The sequence below is a fragment of the Acipenser ruthenus genome, chromosome 6, assembly GCF_902713425.1.
Source record: "Acipenser ruthenus chromosome 6, fAciRut3.2 maternal haplotype, whole genome shotgun sequence".
Taxonomy (NCBI): Eukaryota; Metazoa; Chordata; class Actinopteri; order Acipenseriformes; family Acipenseridae; genus Acipenser; species Acipenser ruthenus.
Genome location: NC_081194.1, coordinates 32,380,511 through 32,407,785, shown reverse-complemented (window position 1 = coordinate 32,407,785; position 27,275 = coordinate 32,380,511). Strand labels below are relative to the sequence as shown.

The 27,275-nt window shown below is 36.8% G+C and overlaps 1 protein-coding gene and 1 long non-coding RNA gene across 2 annotated transcripts in view; both read right to left on the bottom strand.

Annotated features, from left to right (window-relative positions):
• Positions 1 to 4,123: 4,123 nt before the first annotated feature.
• On the bottom strand, positions 4,124 to 10,884 carry LOC131737273 (uncharacterized). The gene is made up of 2 exons (XR_009328873.1): positions 5,692 to 10,884; positions 4,124 to 4,823 (listed from the first exon to the last, which is right to left on the bottom strand). It is a non-coding gene; the product is annotated as an uncharacterized LOC131737273 (long non-coding RNA).
• A 7,136-nt stretch (positions 10,885 to 18,020) lies between these two features.
• The window catches only part of LOC117410648 (protein stum homolog), a 34,416-nt gene continuing 25,161 nt past the window's right edge, over positions 18,021 to 27,275 (bottom strand). Inside the window, exon 2 of the mRNA XM_034017357.3 lies at positions 18,021 to 18,280. Within this exon, the coding sequence (XP_033873248.2) occupies positions 18,021 to 18,280 (260 nt within the window). The remainder of the gene's footprint in view (positions 18,281 to 27,275) is intronic.

Sequence of the window (27,275 nt, the reverse complement as noted above, 5' to 3'; positions counted from 1 at the left end):
TTGTAGCAGGTCTACCATCTGAGAAGGAGTGGTTGTAGTGTAAATTCTTGAAAACTCAAATAGCAGTTTTACCCTATTGGTCAAGCAAGGACAAGATAGACGTGAGCCCCCAGAGTCTGTCAGAGTCTTAATAAAATATCCTGAAGCTATTGGAACTGATGGCACAAAAGAATATATGTTCATATTGTAAAACCAAAACTAACCCTTGAAAAAAACATTATAGTATCATATTTCAATGTGACAGTATTTTATCCTGTATAGAAAGACCCAATAGTAACTTTGCCAAACCTCAATTTCTATTTTAGTATTAGAAGTCTCAACTTGAAATATAATAGCTGTAACTTTAGAACACTGGAAGTTTAAATGAGGTTGTTTGTATGATTGATTAATACCTATCTAAGTGGTCAGACTAAGGAGTCTGGGACTGCTGTAATGACTTTGGTCTATGTGGTTGTACTGTTCTTAAATGTGCCTAAATGTGTGAAAACTTTAAATTGCAAATTAAATAAAGGTACATTGAAATGAACTGCTAAGCATACATAAATACCAATGATAAAGGTGAAGTGTCATTTTACTTATTTCATAAGGTTGTCTTATAAGCACATGTTGAAAATGCTATAGATATAGAAAAAATGAGGGGGGGTCTATTTTAATGATCAAAACGTTTGGGGATGTAAATACCTTTTAATCCAGCTGCTTTACTTCAGGGGATATTATTGACCTTCTTATTAAAGCCCTGTTTAAATAAGATGGTTTAAGTAAACCAAGTATGAAAATTAGGATTTTGGAAAAATGTGATTAGTAATTTTTTGTTGTTTGCCAGTGTATTTGGATTACTTGATTCAAAATATATATTTTTGACTTACATGTAATATACTGTAATGTAGATTTTTTTTGTTTTTCATTACTGCTATGGCTAATTATCACATGATTCACATTGCTCAATTGACCTCTGTCTAAGCTCTCCAAGCTGCAGGCAGTTTGATCTATCAAGCCTAGTCCACAGTATTCACGCCCCCCCAGGCTTGTGTAGGAAGAGACATAGACTTACAGAGTGACATAGGGGTGGGTTCAATCAAAAACTTGCAGCTGTAGATATATCATTCATAACACTCAATAGTGTTGAATTTAGAAATACTAAAAGAAACATAATACATTCAATGACAACCATTTTGATTACAAGTCTTTAGAAATACGACTGTAAAAGAAATATTTAGATGACAAATATTTCGATTGGAAGTCATGTTAATGTCTTCAGATACTGGAATGGTTTTGGATTCACTGCTTATATTATTTTGTATATAGACTCCACCCCCAAATGTGAATTTCTCACTTCAATGTCTTAGTATGTTTACTTACAGTCCCTGTGTTATTTCCATGTTCTATGACTATATTCATTCAAAGTTTACAGGAACAATATACATTATCTGTGTTTGGGATGGGTCCTGCTGCCTCTAGAAGTTTGATTAAATAGTGCCATAGAAAAAAGACACATTATGGTGCTGTATATTTTGAATGAATCCACGCCAATGGAAAGCTTTAAAAACGGGCAGGAATTATGTCCATAAAAATAAAATTATAGTAGGGGAATGTGAAAAGCATGTATAGAAGTCTAAACTATAGAATAGTGTATTAAATAGACACCAATTGATTATATTTTGTATAACATTACCGAGTTGTGGGAATCTGTAGCCCTATTATTACTGAATCTGGTTAGATATTCAATAAACATTATTGTTTATGGTTCTGGTCATATAGTGCGATTAAACATAAGGAGAGGTGTCATGCAAACAGACACCTTTAAAATAGAACACATACATTTCTGAAAGACAGGGAAACAAAGCAATAGACAATTTATCCAACTGCCAGAAATGTCACATTAACATTTAATACATAACAAAATGAAACATCTACTTAAACATATGGAGGTCTATTGCATTTGTATAAAACAACAAAACAGCACAAAATGCCATACTTTATATAACAACCATTTTCTTCATAATATTTTTTAATTGATGATTTTCTAATTTTAATAAGACATTTTTAGAAGTAAAAAAAGCTGTTTAGTAAAGTACATGGATAAAAATGATTATTATTGAATAGAAACGTGACAGTTGACCTCACAAACTGGTAGTAGACTAACAGCAAGTCACCTACTACTGACAACCCTGCATTCGTTCTGATTCGTGACTGTATCATAATAATTCCATCACCACCTTTCATGTTGAATGCAAAAGCAGAAACAGAAAGTAAATTGTGAGGTGCACGTTTCAGATGTCTTTGATTTATATATATATATATATATATATATATATATATATATATATATATATATATATATATATATATATATATATATATTTTTTAAGTAGTAACCAGTCAACCTAAAGGCTATTTTTTCCTCAGCTGTTTGACTGTCAAATGAGTAGTCTTTCTATTCCTAGTGAACTGCTGCTAACCAGTTTAACTGGCTAGATCTTGGTCTTCAGCAAGTCTCTGATTTCCATTCCAGCTATTGCACTACCTAATTTACATCCAGTTCAGTAGCTTACAGGTGTACATTATCCTTATCTTGCTACAATGACATGTCTGCTGAATAAGACCATTCCAGATTGTTCTGGTTGGTTTCTGAGTACTACAGCATAGGCATCCTTTCATTTACCCTGACAGACTGAGTCAACAGTGGCTGACCAAACAAGATCTGTCACCCTTTCATCTCTGGAGTTCAACAGCAACTAGGGGATGAACAACAAAGATCAAAATAAAAAACGTTTTTAAAACATCATGTTAACATTGCATTAATGGTCAGGAAGTGCCAGCAGCACAGGACAAAAGGCCTCCTGATGGTGAACAAAGGCAAGTTATTGTTCATTGTTTACATCGGTAGTGGTCCAGCCATCGTTGTTAAAGCTGCCTGGCTGTGTTATTGTTCTTTGTATCTTTACATTAGAAATATATGAATTGTGCTTCATACCTAGCTTTCAAACATCATACATCATGTCCAAACCGTATAGGATTTTGTTATTGGAAATATTAAATACTGGGGTATATTTAAGAAATCTAAATGGTGGAAGATCTCAATACTTTCTTTAAAATATTACACTGCTTGCATTTTTTACAGAGATAATGCACTAAAGAGACATCATCAATGGGCAGCCAGTACACAACCTTACTGTATGACTGACACAAAATATATATCCTGTAAACTCAACATAATCAATGATGTGCAAAACAGATTAACCATATCGACTGTCTAACTGTACTGCTTCAGAATTTTGTTTACAATTGCTCTGTTTGTTTTAGTAAAATAATCTATTAACTTAACACTTTTATCTATAGATTTTATAATACATCACTTCTTATAAGGACCGCCCCCCCCCCCCTGTAAATGAAATGTATGTCTTTCCTAGTTAAAAAGATAAATGTGAAATGTGTCATTCATGGGCTCCCCCCTGTGTAAAAGATGGGCAACCTTGGTTCATTTGGATAGACCTTACTGTATTGTATAATAATAACCACAGTCTTGTTTATTAATTATTTACATTTCCCACTCTAAATGTAAGTTACTATACAATATTGTCAAACTTGCATTAACAACCACCTGTAAATGTAGTATTGTATGATGCTCAGACAGGGGGCCTAGAATGCCCTATTTTGTTTTTACAGCTGAGAGGAAAAATTAATAATGCAAATGTAACATCAGAAAATGCCTCCCGTAGAAAAATCGGTTCCAAGAATGTGTGGTTGTTGTGCACAAGCTTTTACTTAACAGGAATAACAGCAATGCTCTGTTTGTTTTAGTAAAATAATCTACTAACTCAACACTTTTATCTATTGATTTTAAAATACGTCACCTCTTACAATGACCCCCTGTGTGTATGAACAACTTGAGTCTTGAAGCAAGGCAACCAAGGCTTTTATGGGGAAAATGAGCTTTTAAATATGTAGACAGACTGTATTAGAAAAGTACATTCTAAACATTTCTAGGGGAAGGTTTTCCAAATTGGTTCAATTACTTCTAAAGACACCATTAAAATGAAACAGATTGGAGCATATTTTCTCTAGTGCTTTCACAGCTTTGCTTTTTTCATTACAAATACAATAAAACAAGCATCACACAAACAACAATTACATTTCTTTAATCCCATTTGTACAAAGGGAGACCTTTTATAGAGTGATCAGTATCTATGGCAACCAGTTTAGAAGAGTTACCTGAACCATATACTGTAATATTCATTATAAAAATGTTCTACAACAACAAAATAAATAATACAAAATCTCACAAAAAATAATCATTGGTGTATGTAGTTTAAATACATTCTGTTCTAACTAGCAAGCTATATGCATGCAGCAATATACAAAAGGACAATTTAATTTTTATAAACTTATTTCTGTAAGTTATGACAATAAATATGAAAACCTGCTTAAACTAAAAATGATATTGTACCAGTAAAAGTAAACTGTACTCAAAATCCCAAATCCATTTGAACAGCTGAAAATGCTCAGAAGAAAACTTGAATCTGTGGTATTGTGTTATGAATTAGTAAGATCAACACCAAATTCACCTGACTGGCTGAAAATAGCCTTGTCCAAGGCTTCCCACTTTTCATAACATAGGAAAAGATTTCCTCGGTTGACATACTTGGTGCCTTTTATTTGTGTGAGAGATAAAATGCCAGAGAATCAGTTAATCTGAGGTTTGTGGAAAAAGCCCAATTCTTTCCAATATGATGCTAAAGGCGTCTAGGCAAGGAGTACATTCTTATTTCAAAATGGGTTTGATGCACTTTACAGCTGTTGTGGGATTCCTTGGTCTCTGTAACCTGTAAAAAAAAAAATAGTGTTACAAATATTTACAATTGTTCTTGAACAGGGTAATCATTTTTAAAATGGAACACTTGGGTCCAAAAACGTTCATGTTTTTACTGAACGAACTCAAGGGGTCAATTGCAGCGTGCTCAATTTAGTCCACATGATGCACCCAACAGTGCTGATCCCAATTACAGTGAATCAAAGGTAGATTACAGTAACTCATTGGGATCAAAAGTTAAACTAGATTAAGTTTGGTGATTGCAGTGTACAAAACCAAACTGTAGCTCACCTATATATCTTATATAATGTATATTGACCAAACCTATTTTTATTGTTAGATTTTAAAGAACAGTTTAATCTAATAAATGTTTAAATAAATAAAAAAAAAAACAGTATTTAAAATTTGTAATTGTAAATTACAGCATGCAGTTCAGCTTTAGCAGTGATTTATTCATTTCAGCATTAAAAATATGTCATGATATTTTGAGTGATAATAAATAGTATGCTGTTAGGGGGACAAAGTGTGCTTGTTGAGATGCTGTGTCAGGTTTACAGGAGCAGGTTAAAGGTTTGGCTATGTAAGAATACGTAGATTCAGGATCTTTAGGATTTTTTTAGGGACCACAGGGAACTTACTCATGGACCTCTGCTCAGCACTACAATAAGGCAGTAATACGATGTAGGCTGTGTATAAAACTGAGCACACACTTGTGAGTTTTCCCTCCCTGAAATTAGATGATAGTTAGTACGTTAGTTAAGAATGATGGCACACTAAAGGAAGCTTGAAATATTTGTTCTTTCTCTGAGATTCACTTGGTTATGCTGCAGTCAGAGACATATTATTGTGAGTACAAAATCATTAAAATTCAGCAGACCTACCTTCTGAAACTTGATCCACAATTGAAGTTGCATAAAAAAGAAAATTAGAATAATTAGTTTTCCCAGTATTAAAACAGAGATGGTAAACAAACACATGTAATTATAAAACACACATTATTAGTAAAAAAAACTTTGAATGGTATCATTGTGTTTTCAATTCTTCTGATTGGTCCAGAGCCCTGTTGTTCCAGCTATGTGTTGCTGTGGCTTTTCAAACCTGTTTGCCCCACCTGCTCCACAATATAGTATAGTTTAATGAAACCCAATTAACCAGTCACCAAATGGATTAACCAGTCACCAGTCATTTGTGGCTGCTTATGGCTACAATCCTTTTTCGTTTGTTTAGTTGACTGTAAAAAAAAAAAAACTATTTGGTATATTGTTTACTAGTGCAGTATAAACAATATCCTATTTATCAAATATTGGGACCCTGTGCCCCAATACAGCCCTGGAAGGAAGCAGAGCATTGTTGAGTCAAAATCATATCAACGTATTCTGGAATCGTGAAATCAAAAATAAGTTAAAGGCTAGCTTGAGACTACTGTAGAAAAATGATTAGAACGCAACATTTAAGCAACAGAATCTTTCAGCATGATTGTAAACATAAAAAGGGGAAGGTGAAAAGGAAAATCATTTGGGAAACTATTTACTATCTGCGAATGAATTAATGAAAATGTAACTAGAATTTCTAGCTCCTAAGTTGATTTAATAAACTTTTAGAATAAAGTCTACTAGTTTGCAATCAGTTCACCTAGTGCACCCTGATCTACGCTGACTGAACTATGTATTTTGACATTCTTGTTTTTGTTAATTTCTGGTGCACAAAATAGTTCAAAGACTCTCACCACCTTGATTGGGTGATCTACTGCAAAAGCATACTGTTTCACACACCCTTATATCTATTCTTTCTGTTCTCTCAATGATGCTTATATGTCCTAAGAGTTTGGAAATTTCCGAGTTAGGGACTCAATATGATGCATACGTATGTCAGTAACATACACCCCATGCCATGGCTGTGAATTCAACATTAGAGCAATCAATATAATGTGGGTACTTATTTGCCCAAAGAGTTTGACAATGTTCTAGTTAGGGGCTTGTAGCAAGGCTGGAGCCTTGCATGTGAAATATGTAAATAGTTGTGTTTAATTATTTAATTGTGTAAACTCAGATGAATCTGACGCTCCATCTGAGACATCCTACCTGCTGTGTTTGGTTGCAGGGAAAAGCAGCTGGTGATTGGCCAGCTGCTGATCCCTAACCAGCAGGGGGGGGTGCATATTCCAGTGGAGCTTCATGTATAAAACAGTCCTGTATGTACACCTCAGAGCTGCTGCAAGGCCATAGGATGCAGACCGTCTGTGCTGCTGAAGGAGAACAGGAAAAGCTAGATTCCTCTTGTCACCGTGTGTCTAACCGGGATTGGAGCGGTGGAACGAAGAGATGTACTCCGACGACGACTGTGTGTCAGGCAGGATTTCTTCTGGGAAAAGGAAGCCAAAGCCACCAGCGACAGTGTGTATATCCGGGGTTGGGGGTTGGTGAACTGACCAAGGAATAGCAGTGAGATGTATAAGCGGGACCTCCATTGAGTAGCAGAGTAACATTTAGGGTTGTCAAAAATACAGATACTTTGATACTATAGTGATACCAAATTTCAAAAACGGTTCTGAGCTTCATTAATTATGCATTCGGTAATACCGAAAAACAGAAAGTATTGGAGCACTCTGTACTTGTGTAATGAAAATTCGACGGAGTCGTACTAAAAAAAAAAAAAAAAAAGCTTCCCTTTATGTCCACGCAGGGATAACATACACTCCAGGTGGAAACAACGACAACGAGACAGCCAGGATTCAGAAGTAAAAGTTTAAGATGGAAGGAACACAAGCCCAGCGGCCTGCGCTCTTAGAAAAAGAAAACAGCAGGAGTGCTGTGTGGAAATATTTCGTTTATGAAGCGAATGAGCAGGGCAAAACAAAAGATCCATCCAAGCCCATATGCAAACGGTGCTTTAAGACGGTACAAACTAAAGGAGGCAACACCTCAAATTTAGCAAAGCATTTGGCGGACAGGCACGCTGACCTCTTCAAATAATTCAGACAGGTTAGCGACAGCGTAGATTATTGAATGAATGCATCACATATATACGTTAAAAATACATGTCCTCAAAGAAAACGATGAGGAAATGTGAAATTAAGAAAGCAAGCTAGCTAATTTAGCGCTAATGTGTACGGTGTTGTGCTCTACATTGGAGTGATAGATAGTATTTGTCTGCCTTCACGTTAATGTTACAAATAACGACACTAGTTATCTATCAAGGTATCAAACACACTTCACAGGTTAGTCTAGCTTTATTGCAGTCGCCCCCGGGTTCGGCCTTACAAGACGTAGTACACAAGAGCAGTATATATTAGGCGCATATGGCTGTCACTCTTGGAAAGGAGCAGACTGTGGCGTTCTAATTATACCCAATATGGGCATCTACGTCAGTGAGAATCTGACTGACTGCTTCATGCTGTGTGAGAGAGCACTAGATGGAGCAGACGCGCAGGATAGCAAAGAAAACATTGCAAAACAAAAAAAAAAAGATTGTGTTTCCCTTGTTTTTGATAATTTTCTTCTTTTATATATTATTTTGCATTTCTTGCGTTTTCTATAGTTTTGTTATAAATGGCTGTAACTTTTGTTCTGGTGTTCCAATTTTAATTATTTCATTTTAGACATGTTCCCAAGACCTTGAAGTTTGATTGTAAAATACATTTTTTCTACTCAGAGCACTGAAAAAAAAAATTGACAACAAATGTTCTTTTTTTCTAAAAAGCGTATTTTATTTTCATCCTGCCATTCGTTATTTTTTTGTTTATTATTATTTATTTCTTAGCAGGCGCCCTTATCCAGAGCGACTTACAATTGTTACAAGTTATCATTATTTTTTTACATACAATTACCCGTTTATACAGTTGGGTTTTTACTGGCGCAATCTTGGTAAAGTACCTTGCTCAAGGGTACAGCAGCAATGTCCCCCACCTGGGATTGAACCCACGACCCTCCAGTCAAGAGTCCAGAGCCCTAATCACTACTCCACACTGCTGCCCTATGTTTCTTTACTAAATTTATTGGGCATCAAATCAAACAATGGATTTTTTATTTTCTGAACCCCCAGTTTGTGCTGATTTATTCCACATGTGGTACTTACCTGAAACCCCTGTAGTCACAGTTCTACGCAAATATAATAACAGTAAAAACTTTTTTGAGAACCTTTCTCCATCAATAATGTACAGAGCACTCACCTGAATCACTTAATAAAAATCTCAGATTTATCCACTTTGTAGTTTTACTTCATCCTCTTTATTTCACTACCAAAAACAAGCAGAACTATTAAAGAGCCAGTCAATCACAGTCCTACACAAAAAAAAAATCCTTAAGTGATAATATGCAAATTATGTTTACTGCACCTGCACTGTTTTGACCCTTTATTAAAGGAATGTTCTCTTATTTTGTGTGTTAAGATTTTTTTTTTTTGCCATGGTATTGAAGAGGTATCGAGTATCTTGAAACTGAACTGGTATCGTATCGAAGTTCAAAATTCTGGTATCGTGACAACCCTAGTAGCATTCACCGTATTCACAGCACCTTTTTGTTTGTAGTTTATGTACCGTGTTTTATTTTGCTTTTTGTACACTGTCGTATGTCTTGAGTGAGCTACCATTGTTGGTAGCGTTATGCGAGTTGTGTTCTGTGTATGTAAATAAAACCTGCGTGCCTGCGGGGCGTGTCAACAAAACCCCCAGTCTCGCTCTAGTCTGTCCCTATTTTACCCTTCTTTAGGGCTCAATAAGACTTACACGTATTCCAGTAACATACACTCCAACCACTGCAGTAAATTCAAAATTAGAGCTATCAGTATGATGAAAAAGTTGACATATACCAACAGTGTCCAAAATAGCATAGATTACGATTTAACAATGAAATGTTTAAGACCAATTTGATAAGTGATTCTCCTGTTATTCTCAATACATTTAAATGTCAATTGTATAAGCAGATATTTGAAAAAATGTGTGACGTGTGACATAAATATGTAGGTATGACCCCCTCCACTATATCCCCTGTAGGGGATTTCATCCCTGGCATTAAATAATACGACAGAAACCTTATTTGCAAAATCTAGGACCAGTGATCAATGCCCATAAAAGGTGACTTTCATAATACTGCATGACATGTGGATAGCATGTATTTTTTGTATTTTTCACCGTACACAGATATCCCCATTTTCTTGAAACCGATATAAATGTTTGGTAACTTTATTCATTAAACTTCAGTTCCATGCCAAACATTTAAAAAATGATGGGCACATAAAATATGTACTGGCAAGAATAGGGAATAGTTCTGTTTTAAGTATTCCTGTCTGTACATATTTTAAGTATACTGGCAAGAAATAAATCAAAACAATTACGCACATGTTTTGTGCAGGGAAGATATTAACCCCCTCCCTGCTGTCTTACACAAGAAACAGAAAAAGGGGCAGATGTACTAAAGTGTTACGTCTGTCGCAATCGTTGCAAACCACATGCAAACCAGTCGGAAGTGTAGTGTGAAATGTACTAAACAAACGCAACGCTGTTAACATCGTTTTAATGAATGCTTTGCAGCCGAATCTCTTATTTGCGCTTTAGCCTGAAATGAAAATGTAATTCTGGGCGTTCCTGCAGAAATTTGGGTGGAGATAGTGCAAATGAGGGATCAAAAACATTGTAACGAGATGTATTAAAGCTGCAGGCAATTTCAACACTTACAATTGCATCAATTTGTTAAGAACTTTTGAAAGCATGTTTTAAACAGCTGCAATTGTTACTTGCATTTCCCAGTCCGCTTTTTCTCGTGTTTTGCCAATTGTGCTCAATGTATTTTTTGAGACGAACACCCAAGTACCTAATTTTCACTATAGTCAGGGTGTACTTACAAGCCTTGAAAACAAATTTCTATGACATTTCTGGTTTTCCCAGCGTGTTGGGAGTAATAGACTGCACACATGTGCCACTAACCCCTCCAGCTCATTCTGAGCATCTGTATAGAACCATGATCTACTGTGTGTTAATTATCTAAGCTACTAAGTAGACCAAGTTAAAAATAATAATAATTAAAATAAAATAAAAAACCCTAAATTAGTTTTAATTTAAAATAATCTTTTATTTGCATTGTACACCAATGTGTACAATGCAGCAGCGTGATATATGTTGTGTTACCAGTAGGCTAAAGTACAAAAAAAGCGCGATAGGTATTCATTTGATTTTACTACTGTACTTTATACTATAGAGGCCTACAGTACAGATTTATATTTTTACATAATGTAATGTGTAGTGTACCCAAAACACATTAGTGTTATTTCAGTGAAATGATTTATATTTAAAATATAAGGGATAAGGGCATCTGCTAAGAAATAAATAATAATAACTATAAATGTATGCGTGTGCAATACGTTTACATTTAACAAAAACAATGTCATTTTGATTCTTGCACCCTTGCATGTATAGACGTTATCCTTCAGGCACTCTCTGATGTAGCAAACCACTCAACTGTCGCTATTTTATTTGAAAAAATGTCGCACAACTCTCGCTAAAATAAGTATATTGTGGCTCTCTTCATTAACATATTTTTTCTTAGTACATACTAAAAATGTGCACTTTGAGAACTGTCGTAATGAAAATAGAAATTGTGGTATTTTTGTGCTGCGACTGGCCCATCTTAGTACATCTACCCCAAAATGTTTAAAGAGACTAACATTTTATTTATCTTGCTCTTAATTGTATTATTACTTGTACTGTGATACTTGAAATGTATTTGCTTACGATTGTAAGTCGCCCTGGATAAGGGCGTCTGCTAAGAAATAAATAATAATAATAATAATAATAATAATAATAATAATAATAATAATAATAATAATAATACTTAGTTGTTTGTTTCTAGTTTTGTTATAAGTAATAGTTTTTCCCTCATAAAAATAGGAGTTGATAAATGGATTGAAAATATGCCTCACAGCGATTTCTTGCACTGTAATAATTTCAACAAAATGATGCCATTGTTCATAAATACAATTAGAATATTATTGCACTATGGACAATACATGTCTGACAAAAACATGATACATGAATGTAATCAATTTGGTTTCCCTTGTGATTGTTCATAACATAATAATAAACAGAATTACCCCTGGGTATAGGAACACATTACTGTGACAGGGACTGTAATTACTTCTCATTTTGAAACATAGTTTTAATAAATGACCCACAAGGTGTGTAGTTTTTATGTTCTGATCACTGCATTGATAAACAGAGATTGTGAAAAACAGACACTAAATTGAACTCTCCCAACAATCACTGAGGACAATGTATGTTACAGGAGTGTGAATAAATACAAGAGCACTAAAGAGAGCATCCTCCCACGCCAGGGGTTTCGCTGTCGCTCGTCACTGTCGTAATTTGCGAATGTTTTTTTTAAAGTGACGACAAAAAAAATTGTGGAATCGTCACTAGTGACGATCGTTTCTGTTTGTACTATAAAAAAAACCCTTTTGTTAATCACACACGACGTCTCTTTCTTCAAAAGAAGGGATCGCTAAACCATAGAGTCACTGCTGCTGATCAGATCAGCGCCTCGGCCTCATCGATTCATTGACTCTGCAACGTTCTCATTCCGTGGTAAGCGACGTAAATGCAGTCAGCCAATCAGTGCCTCAGTTTCATGTTGCGTGTCAGTTACCATGGTAACCCAGACCGCTTTATGAGGCTGTGCTCGGTGCTGCTGTAGCTTTCAGCCTCACATTATTCTTTGCAAGCTGACAGCTTCTGCCGCTGCGCTTTCACGATTACAGAGAGTTCTGCTCAAACCTTTGCATCCGCAGTGTTCGCGCCATTGCGTCAATGCCCCACTGAAATAAAAAATGTCCCGCTGAAATTCTCTTAACGCGCCCGTGTGTCCCCCTTCCCTGACCAGACGCAATCAATACCGATACGCAGTAAATGAATGCATTTTGTATTACCATGACATGTCTGACGACAGGCTAATCTTTTTACTTGTTTGTTTACACTTGAGTTTTCATAATTAAACTCCCGTGTTTTATTCTCCAGTCCAGTAGAATGCGCTCACACACCCTCCCTGGTTACAGTCAGTTTCACAGTAAAGCCCGGACGACAACATCAGGCTTGTTGACAACATAGCCCGGCGCAAATATAACCTCGTATCCCTGTTACACCCGACCATTACTTCTGGAAGAATAAGTAATAAGCTTCGGCAGTGACTGCTGAAATATAGGTTATTATAGTTGTGCTTAAAAATACTGTGTGCAGAAGATTTGTGAACCGAAAACGCATCATTAACTAAAAAAAAAAAAGCCGACGGTAAAGTTATAAAATATGTGTAATGTATCTTTTCTATGACCAAAAATGCTAAAATTCAGGGCCAAAATTATTCCGTATGTGTTAAGCACCAACTGTCTCTTGACCATTTCGCCAGTAGGCCTATCGAGCATGATAAAACGGCACTGTATATATGCCTACAATACATCTTGCATTGAGAAAACACTACTGGAATCGGAATAAAGGAAATTATTATGTAATATACAGTTCACGTGCAGCATGGTTTTGGTAAGTAGCATTTTCAAAACCATATCATTATGTGCAATATTAAAATAAGTTATAAACCTAACAAATCCACAAAACCAAAGAAATACATAGTGTATATTTGACATTTTATTTGTAGTGTTCTGTGTAACACGCCTATCGTTTAACCTGAAGCAGAGATACGCGTTTATCACAACAACACCAACGTGTGTTGTAAAAATAAAGCAACAATTGTTTTGAAAACTGTCCAAAATATTTACTTGGTGGCCAAGAATGAAAAATGTAAATCAACGTTTAGTCGCTAACACCAGACTGATGTGCTGTGACAGGGCGTTCAGTGCACACACGACTAATTTACATAGTAAATGTGTACATTTTAAATAAGCCCTGTTGTTTAAATGTAATATAAACAGTTGGGCGGTTACTGCAGTCTGTCTGGGATTTAAAAAACTAAAAGCCTAGTCTTTAACTCATTTTATTTCCTGTGTGCGTTCATGCCTGCAAGTCGATATTAATTTGTTTCAATGACTCGATTAAAGTTTATTGTAACTTAAGTATTATTGGTTAATTTCAAAATACAGAATGTATGGCCAGTCAGAAACCGCACTATTGTTATGCAGTCTAGTTTGACATGCCGTTACGTCTGGTGTGAGCGTAGTAAGAGTTTTTAGCTTTCAATCCAGAGAAAAAATGTGGATTGTTTGCTCAATACCAGTACGTTACTAGCAAAGGGCGATTAAGACGAAATACCATCAAGATTAAAAACGCCAAAAATGTCTTGCGACTGAAGCTCTCTCTAATTTCCCTGCCATCATCAGTGATTTGTGTAGTAACAAGCAGGGACATCCATTGCACTGATACTAGGTAAGCATTTTATTATTATTTTTTAATTAGCATCAGTACTGTACGTTTTAGTCACCAATAATTTAAAAATGCCAGTAATATGTTTTCGTATTGAGGTCAGCTGTAGAGATGCATGGATAGTGAACTTTTCTTTGCCTTCTTTTCTATAACTATCATCAATATAAATACATGACTGTGGTAAACTTGTGCGCGCGAATTAAAAAACAAAACTGTCAGCCAATACTGTAAAATGTCGCAGAAGAAAATCCATTAGTTTTTTCAGCAAGAGTGAAATAGAACAAACAGAACAACAAGTTGTAGAAAATGAAGACTTGGATTCGGAACAGCAGAAAAAAAAGAACAAACTAAGCTCACATGCGTCAGATAAAAGAAAAAGAAAACAAGCAGCAAAGTTTCAGCCTTATTGCAAAACTCTGTTTCCATGGGTTGTATGTAATATTCTAACAAGGTTTTTTTTCTTCTTTTTATTGTAAAAAGACATACATGGTATAAGTAATTCATAATGCATTCTGTGTCTGTATGTAGCTTTTCAGGGCAAAAAAATCTGGTTCTTGAGTTTTAATGTTCTAAAACTTTACAGCTGTAAATTACCAATTTATTTAAACTGTAGAGCATTATTAAAATGGTTTCATTAAATAATTGTTTTGGTCAATACAGTGATTTAAGGTATAACATAAAAAAAACAGGATTCATAACACCCTTGAAGACTTGAGCTGTGCGCCAGTAGTGACTACTGAATATCTGGAGTCTAATGTTTTTAGAAAGGATTAGTCACTAGTGACTACAAAAATCTAGAACCCAGGGGAAACCCTGTCCCACGCAACAGCCTTAGAAAAGTCAGTTTTGTTGCTAAGTGGCCTTAAAATAACTCATTAACATAACTGGTCTTCTCCATAGTCTGTGTTCCTTTGCTGCCCAGTGTCCAATATATTTAACATTGAGAGAATAGGCATTAATAGGTATGGAAACATACTCAGGGCAATGAAGGGTAATAAAACTTCCAATAACTATTCTGCTATTGTTTTTTCCCCTCTAGAAATGAAAGAATGAGACACAGTACTGAATCAGTGTTAAAAATTGACTTCTCAAACAGAATCACCTGGGGAACATTTAAGAGTAGGGCATGAATTTCATTTTTGTGTGCTGGGGGGATTTCCTCCCTATGCGGCAGCCAATGGGGGGATTCCAAAATTTTAGGGGGAAATGAACATGGGGAGGAAGCTGAGCTTCTAAGCTTTCCAACGATACCGCACCTTTCAGTCTAGCTGCTAGCCTAAGCTGTGAACTCTGTCACATGATGAGAGGCTTAACTTCAGGCGATCGTAGTTCCGGCTAGGAGTACGCCATACGCAGTGCCTATGGATACACACACTGAATAGGTCTTTGGAAGCCCCAAGTTGGTACTTTTAAACAAGCCATGAACCAGGTAGGTAACCATGGTGCCCGAGTAATATTTGAGTAACCTTCGGTGCGCTGGCGCCCCAAAATGAATGGGGCTGAGTTTTAAGAGTTAAAGCGAAAGTCACCGCTAGCAAAACAACACCTAGATAGACTTAATATAGCTTTTTTTTTTTCAAAACTGTTTACTTACTGCAGTGTACTGAGTTTCTATAATCCTTAAAAATAGAGACTGAGAATCAAATATGAGAGAATAAAGTCTCGCGGCACTTAAAATGTCCAGCACTACTTTTATTTATTTATTTATTTATTTTAGCCAGAACTACTCAAAATATGGCTCATTGTGCTTTCATCACTGACACCCACTTCCTTATAGATTGTTGTAGCGTTTCAGGCATTTTCCCGCACTGAAAGTTGCAGATATGCAGGAGCAACTTGGAAAATACGCGATTCCCGCAATCCCATGCTGAAATTCAAGCCCTGAAGAGCTTGGGTGCTCATTATTAAATACACCCTTCAATTTACAGAAAGGGTAACTGACTCCTAGTAGCATAGCTAGTTGTTAAAGGTTTAATGTGGAGTAATAACGATTAACTTAGTTTGACGTGACGTTTTTCTGAAGAATATGAAGACTTATTTAAAGTTGCAAGAGGTGTGCGCTGCATGAATCTAGATTCACTTTTCTTTTAATGTAGACCGATGTGCCTTTTAGAAGATATTATTCAATAACTTAATATTAACATCAAAGATAAGGATTGAAAAGGACTGTGGCAATGTGCCCCGTCCCTGTGTGCATTTGTGTATGTTGCGTGTGTAAATGTTGGTGTATAGATTGGTACACGGGATATAAACGGGTCTGTGTTTCACGTGTATTTAAAAAGTGTAGATTTATATTTAGGCACGAGGAGGGCACAAATCACTTCACGTGCTGGTTAAATGTAATATGTGAGCACGGGGTTGCACAGAATTAATTCACGTGCTGGGATTCAAGTGAATAATTAATTAGTAATTGAATCCCAGCACAACAGTATATATAGATGCACATTTTCACTCAGTCGTGGTTAGGTGTTCGGTGAGTGGAGAACGAGTGTGGAGAAGGAGAAATTAAATAATAAGAAAGAACGTAAATATAAAAGTGAATAACTGTCTCACTCACCGTGTTTCGTTTGTCTGTCTGTTTACTGTGTAGTCCGTTTTGTTTGTCTTTTTATTTTGGCGTGTAGTGCCGTGTCCCGTGTTTTTGTGTTTAAAACCTTTTATTTTCTGTTTATTAAATGCTGAGCGCGATCACGCGCCCAGCTTATACCAAACCACATCTCTCTGTTGTTTGTGTTCCTGTTTCTGGTCTGACGCCACCCACTCCGGCCGTCTTTGTGACAAGGACATATGGATAGTTCATTATCATAGGAATGTACAGGCACATGCTCAGCTTGGGAAGAGTTTTGAAAACCGTAAGAAGAACCCCTTCTCTCCATGGCTGGGAAGTCCATGTCTCAAAGCCAAGATAGAAAAAAGAATGGAGGAAAACTACAGTGACTACCTATACAGGATCTAGGATATTGCCAGAGCTATAAGCACCTGTATCCCATATGTATTAACCTTGTGTGGCCACTAGGGGAAGACAAAATGGCCTAGTAATCTACACACATGGGTTCTAATCCCAGATAAAAAAATAAGTGATATCTGTCCAAAAACATTTCACATGTACAAGTGTAGGTGTGCATGGATTTGAACTCTGGCAGGGGATTACTCAGAGGAAGGCATTAGGTAATCAAGACAGAAAGATGGAAAATAGAAACTGGGATTAAATTTGAATTAAGGCACTGCCACTGCAATCTGTCAAGTGGTATTAAGTATCAAATAACAAAGAAATATGTTATAGACATACAGTCATTGCCTTTTTATAGTTTTTGCATAACATCATTGCAGTGACAGTATCTATCCTAGTTTTTGTTATTCTAAAACTGGTATATAGCAGTAATTGAAATTGAAGCCCAACAAAAGTGAGCAAAAGAGTCTGTGATGGACAGGTGGAGATGGAATAAGAAAGGTATTGTGCTGAAACAGACAGAGAAGGAGCAAACTAGAGAATGATAAAGAGCTATTTTTATAAACTGTATATATATATATATATATATATATATATATATATATATATATATATATATAATCCAAAATCCTTTCCTTAGCTTTAAAACATCCATTACTCAAATACTCAAATTCATCTGAATGTTCATTTACCCCAAAGGGGTACCAGTCAACTTGTCCCTAAACCAGGTCAGCCCAAGAACTGTCAGATGTAAAGTAAGTAAAATCCAACGTAAATCAACTCCGATTGCAATGAAATCAGAGGTCAGACCATTGATGAATAACAATCACAGTCAGAATTTCACGAATCTTTGCAAAGACAACGAGCAAACTAAAAGCTATTCCAAGAAATGCATGGGGGACATTTTAATGGAGACAAGAAATACCAGACATCTGGTTTATAAAATGAAAGCCAATAGTTCCAAGATTTAAAAAGTTGTACTTACTAGCCAGTATGACCATGTCCATGCCCCAGAATATACTCATGATCCATCCCACCATAACGACAGCAGTGAGGATCTGAATAAATGCAGCAGCGATGTTCAACCAGAATACACAACACATGTGCCTGTTGGGCAAATCAGTCCGAGCCCCACACAAGACTGTGAAGGCTGAAACAAAGGTACCTGTGAAGCAAGTATGGAGTGCTGGTTAATCAAAGGGTAATGTAATATCAGTTTAAATGGTTAGTAAAAGTAAATATATATAATGTTAAATATATAATGTTAAAATATCTATATCATTGATATGTCCAGAGGTTACCAAGCTATTAGATTTTGCTCGAATAGTTTTAGAACACTGAAAATAGGATATTAGCAGTTGTAGGGGTGGAGGTGAAGGCGGGTTTGCAAATCCATGCAAGCTCTCCTCATGGGGATGCTTAAAGAGTTATTAAGTTGAGTACAAAAGTTCACAAAACTGAATTCGTAGTGTGTTGGTGGCACAACATAGTATACTGCTGTCCTCAGGGCTTGGTCTAAATTCAAATAAATTCCATTGACAACAGAAAGAACAATTCAAAACAAATTTAGCAATTGGAAACAGAACTGGATCTCTTAAAGACTTCATTTAATAACCAGAACATTTACTTGGTTTTTACTTGGGTTTTGTTGAAGATCAGCACCATAGATTCTGGCTTGCGATTTTCAATTTCCTCAACCCCAACCATGGGGTAGAGGGCCCCTTGCAAGCTTGCAAACTTGCATCCTTCCAACTACATAGGAAATTTAACAGATAAGCCTGCACAGCTGATGAAGGCAAGACCGGTTTGATTACGGATGTTTGTGGTTTTGTTTAGGCATGTTAAATTGGCCTTCTGGGTTATGTTATAAGGCTATTAATCTTGGTGAGCCTAGACTTTTAAAAAATACAATGATATCATAAAAAAATAGAACCAAGACATAATTGGAAGCCAAATAGCATGAATGACACATGGGTAAGAGAACAATAATATCCCTTACAATTCTGTTTAAGAACCTCTGATTTGTTAAACAGCATCACATGATCGTGCATATATATAGTGTATAAGCATGGCTCGCATACTAATGAGCCGCTTCACACTGTGTAAATCAATACGCACAACATTATAAAAATTCAATTACAAATGTATTTATTAGCTATAAAACCACTGCCACAAAATGAGTAACCTTCCACCCATTTTATTTAACCATTTGCGGTCCTATGTCGGACCTGGTCCGACATTACAATTTTCCCTTTCCGGTCCAATGTCGGACCCTGTCCGACATCATCAAAAAGATGTAAAAAACAGGTCTCTAGTCTTTTTTCTCTGGAAAAAGCCGATAAAACCATTCAGTGGCCGAGTGAGACCGTTAGGAGCCGAGAGAAGCTGAAAAAAAGGGACGGATCTGAGCAATACACATAGCCCCGGCACCACAGAGATAACACGGACATAAACAAACAAGATAGCTGATTCTGCATCCAGTGCTCAAAGAATATCATGGACATTTGCAGAGCTTTTTGATGACTTGGATCGCATTATTGAGGTGCTTGGTGATAAAACGAGTGATCAGGAGATGATTTATTGGTATGCACAACTATGAAGAGGTATGTGAAAAATACAGCGAACAAGGGGTGCAGCGAGGCTGGAGATGCAGTACTGATTGTCCTGTTGATATGCAGTGCCTTTTAAACCTGTTTTACTGTGAAAAAAAATACTTTTAAACAGCACGTCTAAAATAAAGTGTGTGTAAAAATAAATTGGACCTGACGAGCTGAATAAATGGACCGTAAAGGGTTAATATATTTGGGGATGAAACTCCAGAGAACTGATACAGCACCAACTTTCCTAGTGAAGACAGTAATCCACCTGAAAGAAAGTAAGTGCTACAGAAACTGTCAACAGTAGGCACATACAGTTTCTATAGTAAGTATTCACCCCCCTTGGACGTTTTCAGTTTGTTGTGTTACAACCTGAAATCTTGATGCATTAAAATGGGATTTTTTTTTTCCATTGATTTACACAACCTACTCAACACTTTGAAGAGGCAAGAGAATTTTTATTGTGGAACAGTTAATAAAAAATAAAAAACCTGACATGTCTTGGTTAGATAAGTATTCACCCCCCTGAGTCAATACTTGGTACATCCACCTTTGGCAGCAATTACAGCTGTTAGTCTTTTGGGTCTGCAAAAACCAGGTTTGCAGATCTGGATCGTGCAATATTCACCCATTCTTCTTGGCAAAATTGTTCAAGCTCTGTCAAGTTGGATGGGGATCGTTGGTACAATCTTCAAGTCTTGCCACAGATTCTCAATCGGATTCAAGTCCAGGCTTTGATTGGGCCACTCTAGGACATTCACGTTCTTGTTTTTAAGCCACTCCAGTGTTGCTTTGGCTGTGTGCTTGGGGTCATTGTCCTGCTGAAAGGTGAATCTCCATCCCAGTCTTAGGTCTTTTGCAGACTGAAGCAGGTTTTCCTCAAGGATTTGTATTTAGCTCCATCCATTTTGCCCTCTACCCTGACAAGTTTCTTATCTTTTTATACCTCTCCCCTGATCTGTGCCTTTCCACAACTTTATCCTGGAGTTGTTTTGAAAGCTCCTTGGCCTTCATGGTAGAATCTTTGCTTTGAATGCACTACCCAACTGTGGGACCTTACAGAGACAGGTGTATTTAATCTGAAATCATGTGAACCACTTTTATTGCACACAGATGGACTCCGTTTAACTTATTGTGTGAATTCTGAAGGCAATTGGTTGCACCTGAGCTTATTTAGGGGTGTCATAGCAAAGGAGGTGAATACTTATCTAATGAAGACTTTTCAGGTTTTTATTTTTGATTGATATGTTTTTTCACCCCCCCATTTCTTCACACATTTAAAGTGTTGAGTAGGTTGTATAAATCAAAGGAAAAAAATACATCAAGATTTCAGGTTGTAACACAACAAACTGTGAAAACGTCCAAGGGGGGTGAATAGTTACTATAGGCACTGTAAGATTACATGAGGCACAGCTTAATGAAATATAAGAAAACAAAGATGAAAACAATACTAAAAAGACTACATCCTGGGCTGTTAATGTATTTAAAGACTGCCTTAAAGAAGAAAATATGGAGGGAATTTTATGCCAGTGCAAGAAGTTCAACTGGCAACATTGTCCTAGCATTACAATATAGGTTTTACATACCTTTAGAAAATAACGCTGTGCTTCTGCTGTGGTACAGTTTGCAGTTATTTTTGCTTTACGATTGTAATCTACCAGTACGTTACATATTGAACAAAACAATAACCTCCGCTTCATGAAATACATTTTTGGTGTATTTTGCAGATCGTGCTTTTGCGCTTATTGTTGCAGTTTTTTCATTTTTAAAATATGCTGCAATGTGGCAAAGTATTGAGTTAAGGTGTCAATGGCTACATTGCAAAGTAAGCCAGTAAAGTTAAATGCGCTCTATTAAAATCATGGACACCAACAAAAATCACGGAATCCGTGACATTCGTGACTTAATCCCAGCCTCATTCATATTCCACTACAACATTAACTTACTGACATTTCACTCCCACTAAAAGGTGTTAAAAGGGGACATTTATCTGATGTACCGTAATTAACTAATAACAGAATTTAAGCACCTAGGTGTTTGATTAGATTTTTAATTGAAGAACAACATGAACAGTGTGAACAGTGTGATAAACAGCTCAAAACTGCTCAGATTACAAAAATGATTTGGATTGTTTGACAAAGATTAACAGAGGCCTTTGTTTTCCCTAATGACAGTGAACTTTAGAAAACATGGAGTTGCAAACAATGAGATTTTGCCAAGCTTGATGTTCTCTATGGCACACTAGCCCCATTTGTTTTAGGTTGTGGTTTAGAATATGACTGTAAGATATTGTATACATGCGGCAAATTCAACTCATTGCTGTTTACTTTAGTGGGGTCTATTTTTAATGATTTAAACAGATAATGTAATAGTATTACATCTATTATAATGTAATAGATAAGGGTGTCTGCTAAGAAATAAATAATAATAATAATAATAATAATAATTATTATTATTATTATTATCTGTAGTATTTTGTATTTAATTATATCCTGATCTAACTATCACTGACACTGTTATCTGCTCCGTTATTAAATCGTATATTGTCATACTTGTACTTGCTAGAACCGAAGTCATTGTATTTTATATTGCTCTTAATTGTATTAATACTTGTACTGTGATTCTTGAAATGTATTTTTCTTTACGACTGTAAGTTGCCCTGGATAAGGTTGTCTGCTAATAAATAAATAATAATAATATTTATTTCTTAGCAGACGCCCTTATCCAGGGCGACTTACAATTGTTACAAGATATCACATTATTTTTACATACAATTACATTACTTTTTACACATTATTATTATATAATTACCAATTTATACAGTTGGGTTTTTACTGGAGCAATCTAGGTAAAGTACCTTGCTCAAGGGTACAGCAGCAGTGTCCCCCACCTGGGATTGAACCCACAACCCTCCAGTCAAGAGTTCAGAGCCCTAACCACTACTCCACACTGCTGCTCTTGTTGCCTATTAAAATTTAAGCAACAAATCAACCTCTGCTATTTCAGATTTGCCATTTTTAGGATGATAATTTGATCTGTAATCACAAAAGACTATAGACAGTTGTCATTGCTTCTATCCTCTGGGCTTGGACAGTGTGAGTTCCATTGCTTATAAAAACCTGGATGTTTAAAGGACCTGTTACAGAATATTGTAATGATGGGCAGGCTGGTGTGATGTTAATCCAGGCGAGAAGGCAGTATAGAGAGTCCAGACATGGATTGTGGTACAACTACAGAGCATGTTTATTTCAGTAGTCAAATGCTTCAGACCATACATAGCCTAGTTCCACGGTTCCATTCTATAACATACATATAAGTCAGGTACTTCTCTTATTTAGCCCACTAGTTAACCCACATTACTCTGTATACATCTGAGGCATGTCTAGCTTTCCGCCCTGCTCGCAACTGAGATATTCCACAGAGTACAACCCAGAAGGTAGTGCAAAAGTAAGCAATAAGGCACGACGGGATGTGTGATATACTCTAATATCACCACGCCCCAGGTGCGTTCCAAGCCACAAGGCAAAGCCAAACAAAAAAGTCATTTTTATTAAATATCCTTCCACCTAAAAAGGTAAGAAAAAATAGTTCCATATAACTTTAAAAAAAAATAAAACCAAAAATGTATAAAAAAGATTTATAGATGTTGAATTGAATATTGCCATTGAAAGTGCAGTTTTTCTTTATTTGATTCGTTATACTTCTTGTAATTCTTTGTTTGTTCACTACATTTTAAAGTAAAATATTACTGGCCATTTTCACCATGACACAGCACAAATGAGTCTGCCTTTAAATCACACAGACCCTTCCTCACAAGACCTGCAACAGTATCAGGTAACAGTACTGTTTTTTTTTTTTTAAATATGAATCACCCTTTGTTATCCAGGGTAGTGACAGGAGGTATCCATACCAGATTTGTGTTACCGCTTAACAGTGGCGAAAAAAAAAAAAAAAATTCCATTACTTCTCAAACTGACTTCGTGGTTTACAGCTGGACAACGTGGAGAACTACTGGGCCAGTGTTAAGAAACAATTTAAAACAATGCAGGGCACAGCAGAAGAGATGATGCATTTATAAATATTCTGCATCAGATCACACAGCTACGCAGGGGGTTGGAATCTCTGGCAGCAGGCAGGGCAGGAGATGCAACCGACCAGAGAAGAACAGGGGCAGGGGCAACAAAACATCCATTTAAGAGTGATCCAAATCTTTTTTAAAAAAGCTGAAAGTTTAAGATATCTTTTTGAAAACTATTTATTTTCAGAATGGGATTTGGAAACACTAGTTCAGGGAGAAGCAGCAGTGTGATCAGAATGGCGAGTTTTGAACTGATCTGAATACTTACTTTTGCCTTCTTTCACTACTTTAATCATTGGTATTCGATTCAGACTCATTCAATATCTCATGTACACTTTGGTTTAAAAAAAAGTCCATCTACATCAATCTCGTCAGTCATGTTTATTGAGATAAATTACAATATGTCTGATTTTTTTTTTTTTTTCAAAATTCTACGGGCATATGGATATCTAGCAGAGATTTGACCCTTTTTTAAAGGAAGTGCCAACCCATGGCGACTTGTTTTGACAAATCAGGATAGAGAATTTCAAATACCCATTTTATAATGAACTATATACGTTACTGTGGCAAGGTGGTTAGCAGTGTACAGGTGCAGGTGATCAGTAAACAGACAATTATAATCCAGGTACAATGTTGTTTAATGTTTTTTAAATCCAATGGCCTGATGGCAAAACAGTAAATAATAACAGTGGTAATGAAGCAATACAGCGGTGTGTATTGCTTATTTGTAATCCGCGGGTGGGCCCTGAAATAATAACAGTCCCGTTTTTAGTTCACTCACACATAAGACATACACAAACACAAACACCAGTCCACAGTGCATGCTCTAGTGCTCATGGTAAATACAGTTCTTTAGTGACAACAAAAGTGCAGTGTTGTTGATCCGGGTTTAGTGCTGGCCTTTGGCGACAGCTCCGGATCGTGTTAGCCGTCCAAATAATTACAAACATTATTACTAACGACAAACAAAACACTCACGTTTCACAGCACAGGTTCTCCTTCTGGTCATTTAACATAACCATTCACAAAGGAACAGATCACATCACTACATCCCCTTTTTATAACGTCACCCATGAACCCTTGGTCAACAAGTGCATCCGCTCCTCCAATCCGCGGATGCCACGCCGTTTCCCGTCCGGGTCATTGGTTTCGTGCACCATAGCTCTGCCCCCTTTCTAGATGGCAGACTTCCACCTAACCCTGGGAATAAACTGTCGTGCCATTTAGTCCAGGGTATTCTGTTCCCTTTACACAGCACCCTCGCAGGTCGTGAGGGAGATCTAACACCAAGAATCATTTGATCTCTGTCACATATCCCACCACTCAGAGTGGAGCCAAAGGAACACTCGACTAAATCTGCTTTTTCCATTACTCCCCCCTCCAGGACGAAAATGATCTGCATTTTGGTGGTCTTTCCCCGCATTGTGTACCATGTGGGCTGCAATGCCAGATACCACGAGTTATCTGGGCATTGCTGTCCTTCATGGTGCTTAACCACTTGAGTGGGGTGTGGTCAGTGACAAGATCAAATTAATGTCCCAGCAGGTAATACAGTGCCTTGCAGAAGTATTCACCCCCCTTGAACTTTTCCACATTTTGTAGTGTTACAACCTGGAATTAAAATGGATTTAATTGGGATTTTTACCATTTGATTTACACAACATACTTAACACTTTGAAGGTGCAAATTTTTTTTTTTATTGTAACACAAAAGTTAATTAAACAAAAAAAGACATTTGTTGGTTGCATAAGTATTCAACCCCCTGAGTCAATGCTTGGTAGAAGCACCTTTGGCAGCAATTACAGCTGTGAGTCTTTTTGGGTAAGTCTCTACCAGCTTTGCACATCTGGATCCTGCAATTCTTACCCATTCTTCTTGGCAAAATTGCTCAAGCTCTGTCAAGTTGGATGGGGACTGTTGGTGAACAGCAATTTTCAAGTCTTGCCACAGATTCTCAATCGGATTGAGGTCTGGGCTTTGACTGGGCCATTCTAAGACATTCAAGTTCTTCTTTTTAAACCACTCCAGTGTAGTTTTGGCTGTGTGTTTAGGGTCATTGTCCTGCTGGAAGGTGAACCTCCGCCCCAGTCCCAGGTCTCTTGCAGACTGAAACAGGTTTTCCTCTAGAATTTCCCTGTTTTTGGCTCCATCCATCTTGCCCTCAATCCTGACCAGTTTCCCAGTCCCTGCCGATGAAAAGCATCCCCATAACATGATGCTGCCACCACCATGCTTCACCGTGGGGATGGTGTTCTCAGGGTGATGAGCAGTGTTGGCTTTGCGCCACACATAGCGTTTTGCGCTAAGGCCAAAAAGTTCAATTTTGGTCTCAACAGACCAGAGAACCTTTTTCCATATGTTTGCTGTGTCTCCCACATGCCTTTCGGCAAAATCCAAACAGCATTTGATATTGTTTTTTTTCAGCAATGGCTTTCTTTTCGCCACTTTTCCATAAAGCCCAGCTTTGTGGAGCGTCCGGGTTATCTCCCATCTCAGCTGTGGATCTCTCCAGCTCCTTCAGAGTTACCAAAGTCCCGCATAAAAGATTAATTCTCAAACTGAACGCAGTAGGGATTCAAGGAAATGCATGCACATGGATTAGCGAGTGGTTAACATGTAGAAAACAGAAAGTACTGATTAGAGGAGAAACCTCAAAATGGAGCGAGGTAACCAGTGGTGTACCACAGGGATCAGTATTAGGTCCTCTGCTATTCCTAATCTACATTAATGATTTAGATTCTGGTATAGTAAGCAAACTCGTTAAATTTGCAGACGACACAAAAATAGGAGGAGTGGCAAACACTGTTGCAGCAGCAAAGGTCATTCAAAATGATCTAGACAGCATTCAGAACTGGGCAGACACATGGCAAATGAAATTTAATAGAGAAAAGTGTAAAGTATTGCATGCAGGAAATAAAAATGTGCATTATAAATATCATATGGGAGATACTGAAATTGAAGAAGGGAACTATGAAAAAGACCTAGGAGTTTATGTTGACTCAGAAATGTCTTCATCTAGACAATGTGGGGAAGCTATAAAAAAGGCCAACAAGATGCTTGGATATATTGTGAGAAGTGTTGAATTTAAATCAAGGGAAGTAATGTTAAAACTTTAGAATGCATTAGTAAGACCTCACCTAGAATATTGTGTTCAGTTCTGGTCACCTTGTTACAAAAAGGATATTGCTGCTCTAGAAAGAGTGCAAAGAAGAGCAACCAGAATTATCCCGGGTTTAAAAGGCATGTCATATGCAGACAGGCTAAAAGAATTGAATCTATTCAGTCTTGAACAAAGAAGACTACGCTGCGATCTGATTCAAACATTCAAAATCCTAAAAGGTATAGACAATGTCGACCCAGGGGACTTCTTTGACCTGAAAAAAGAAACAAGGACCAGGGGTCACAAATGGAGATTAGATAAAGGGGCATTCAGAACAGAAAATAGGAGGCACTTTTTTACACAGAGAATTGTGAGGGTCTGGAAC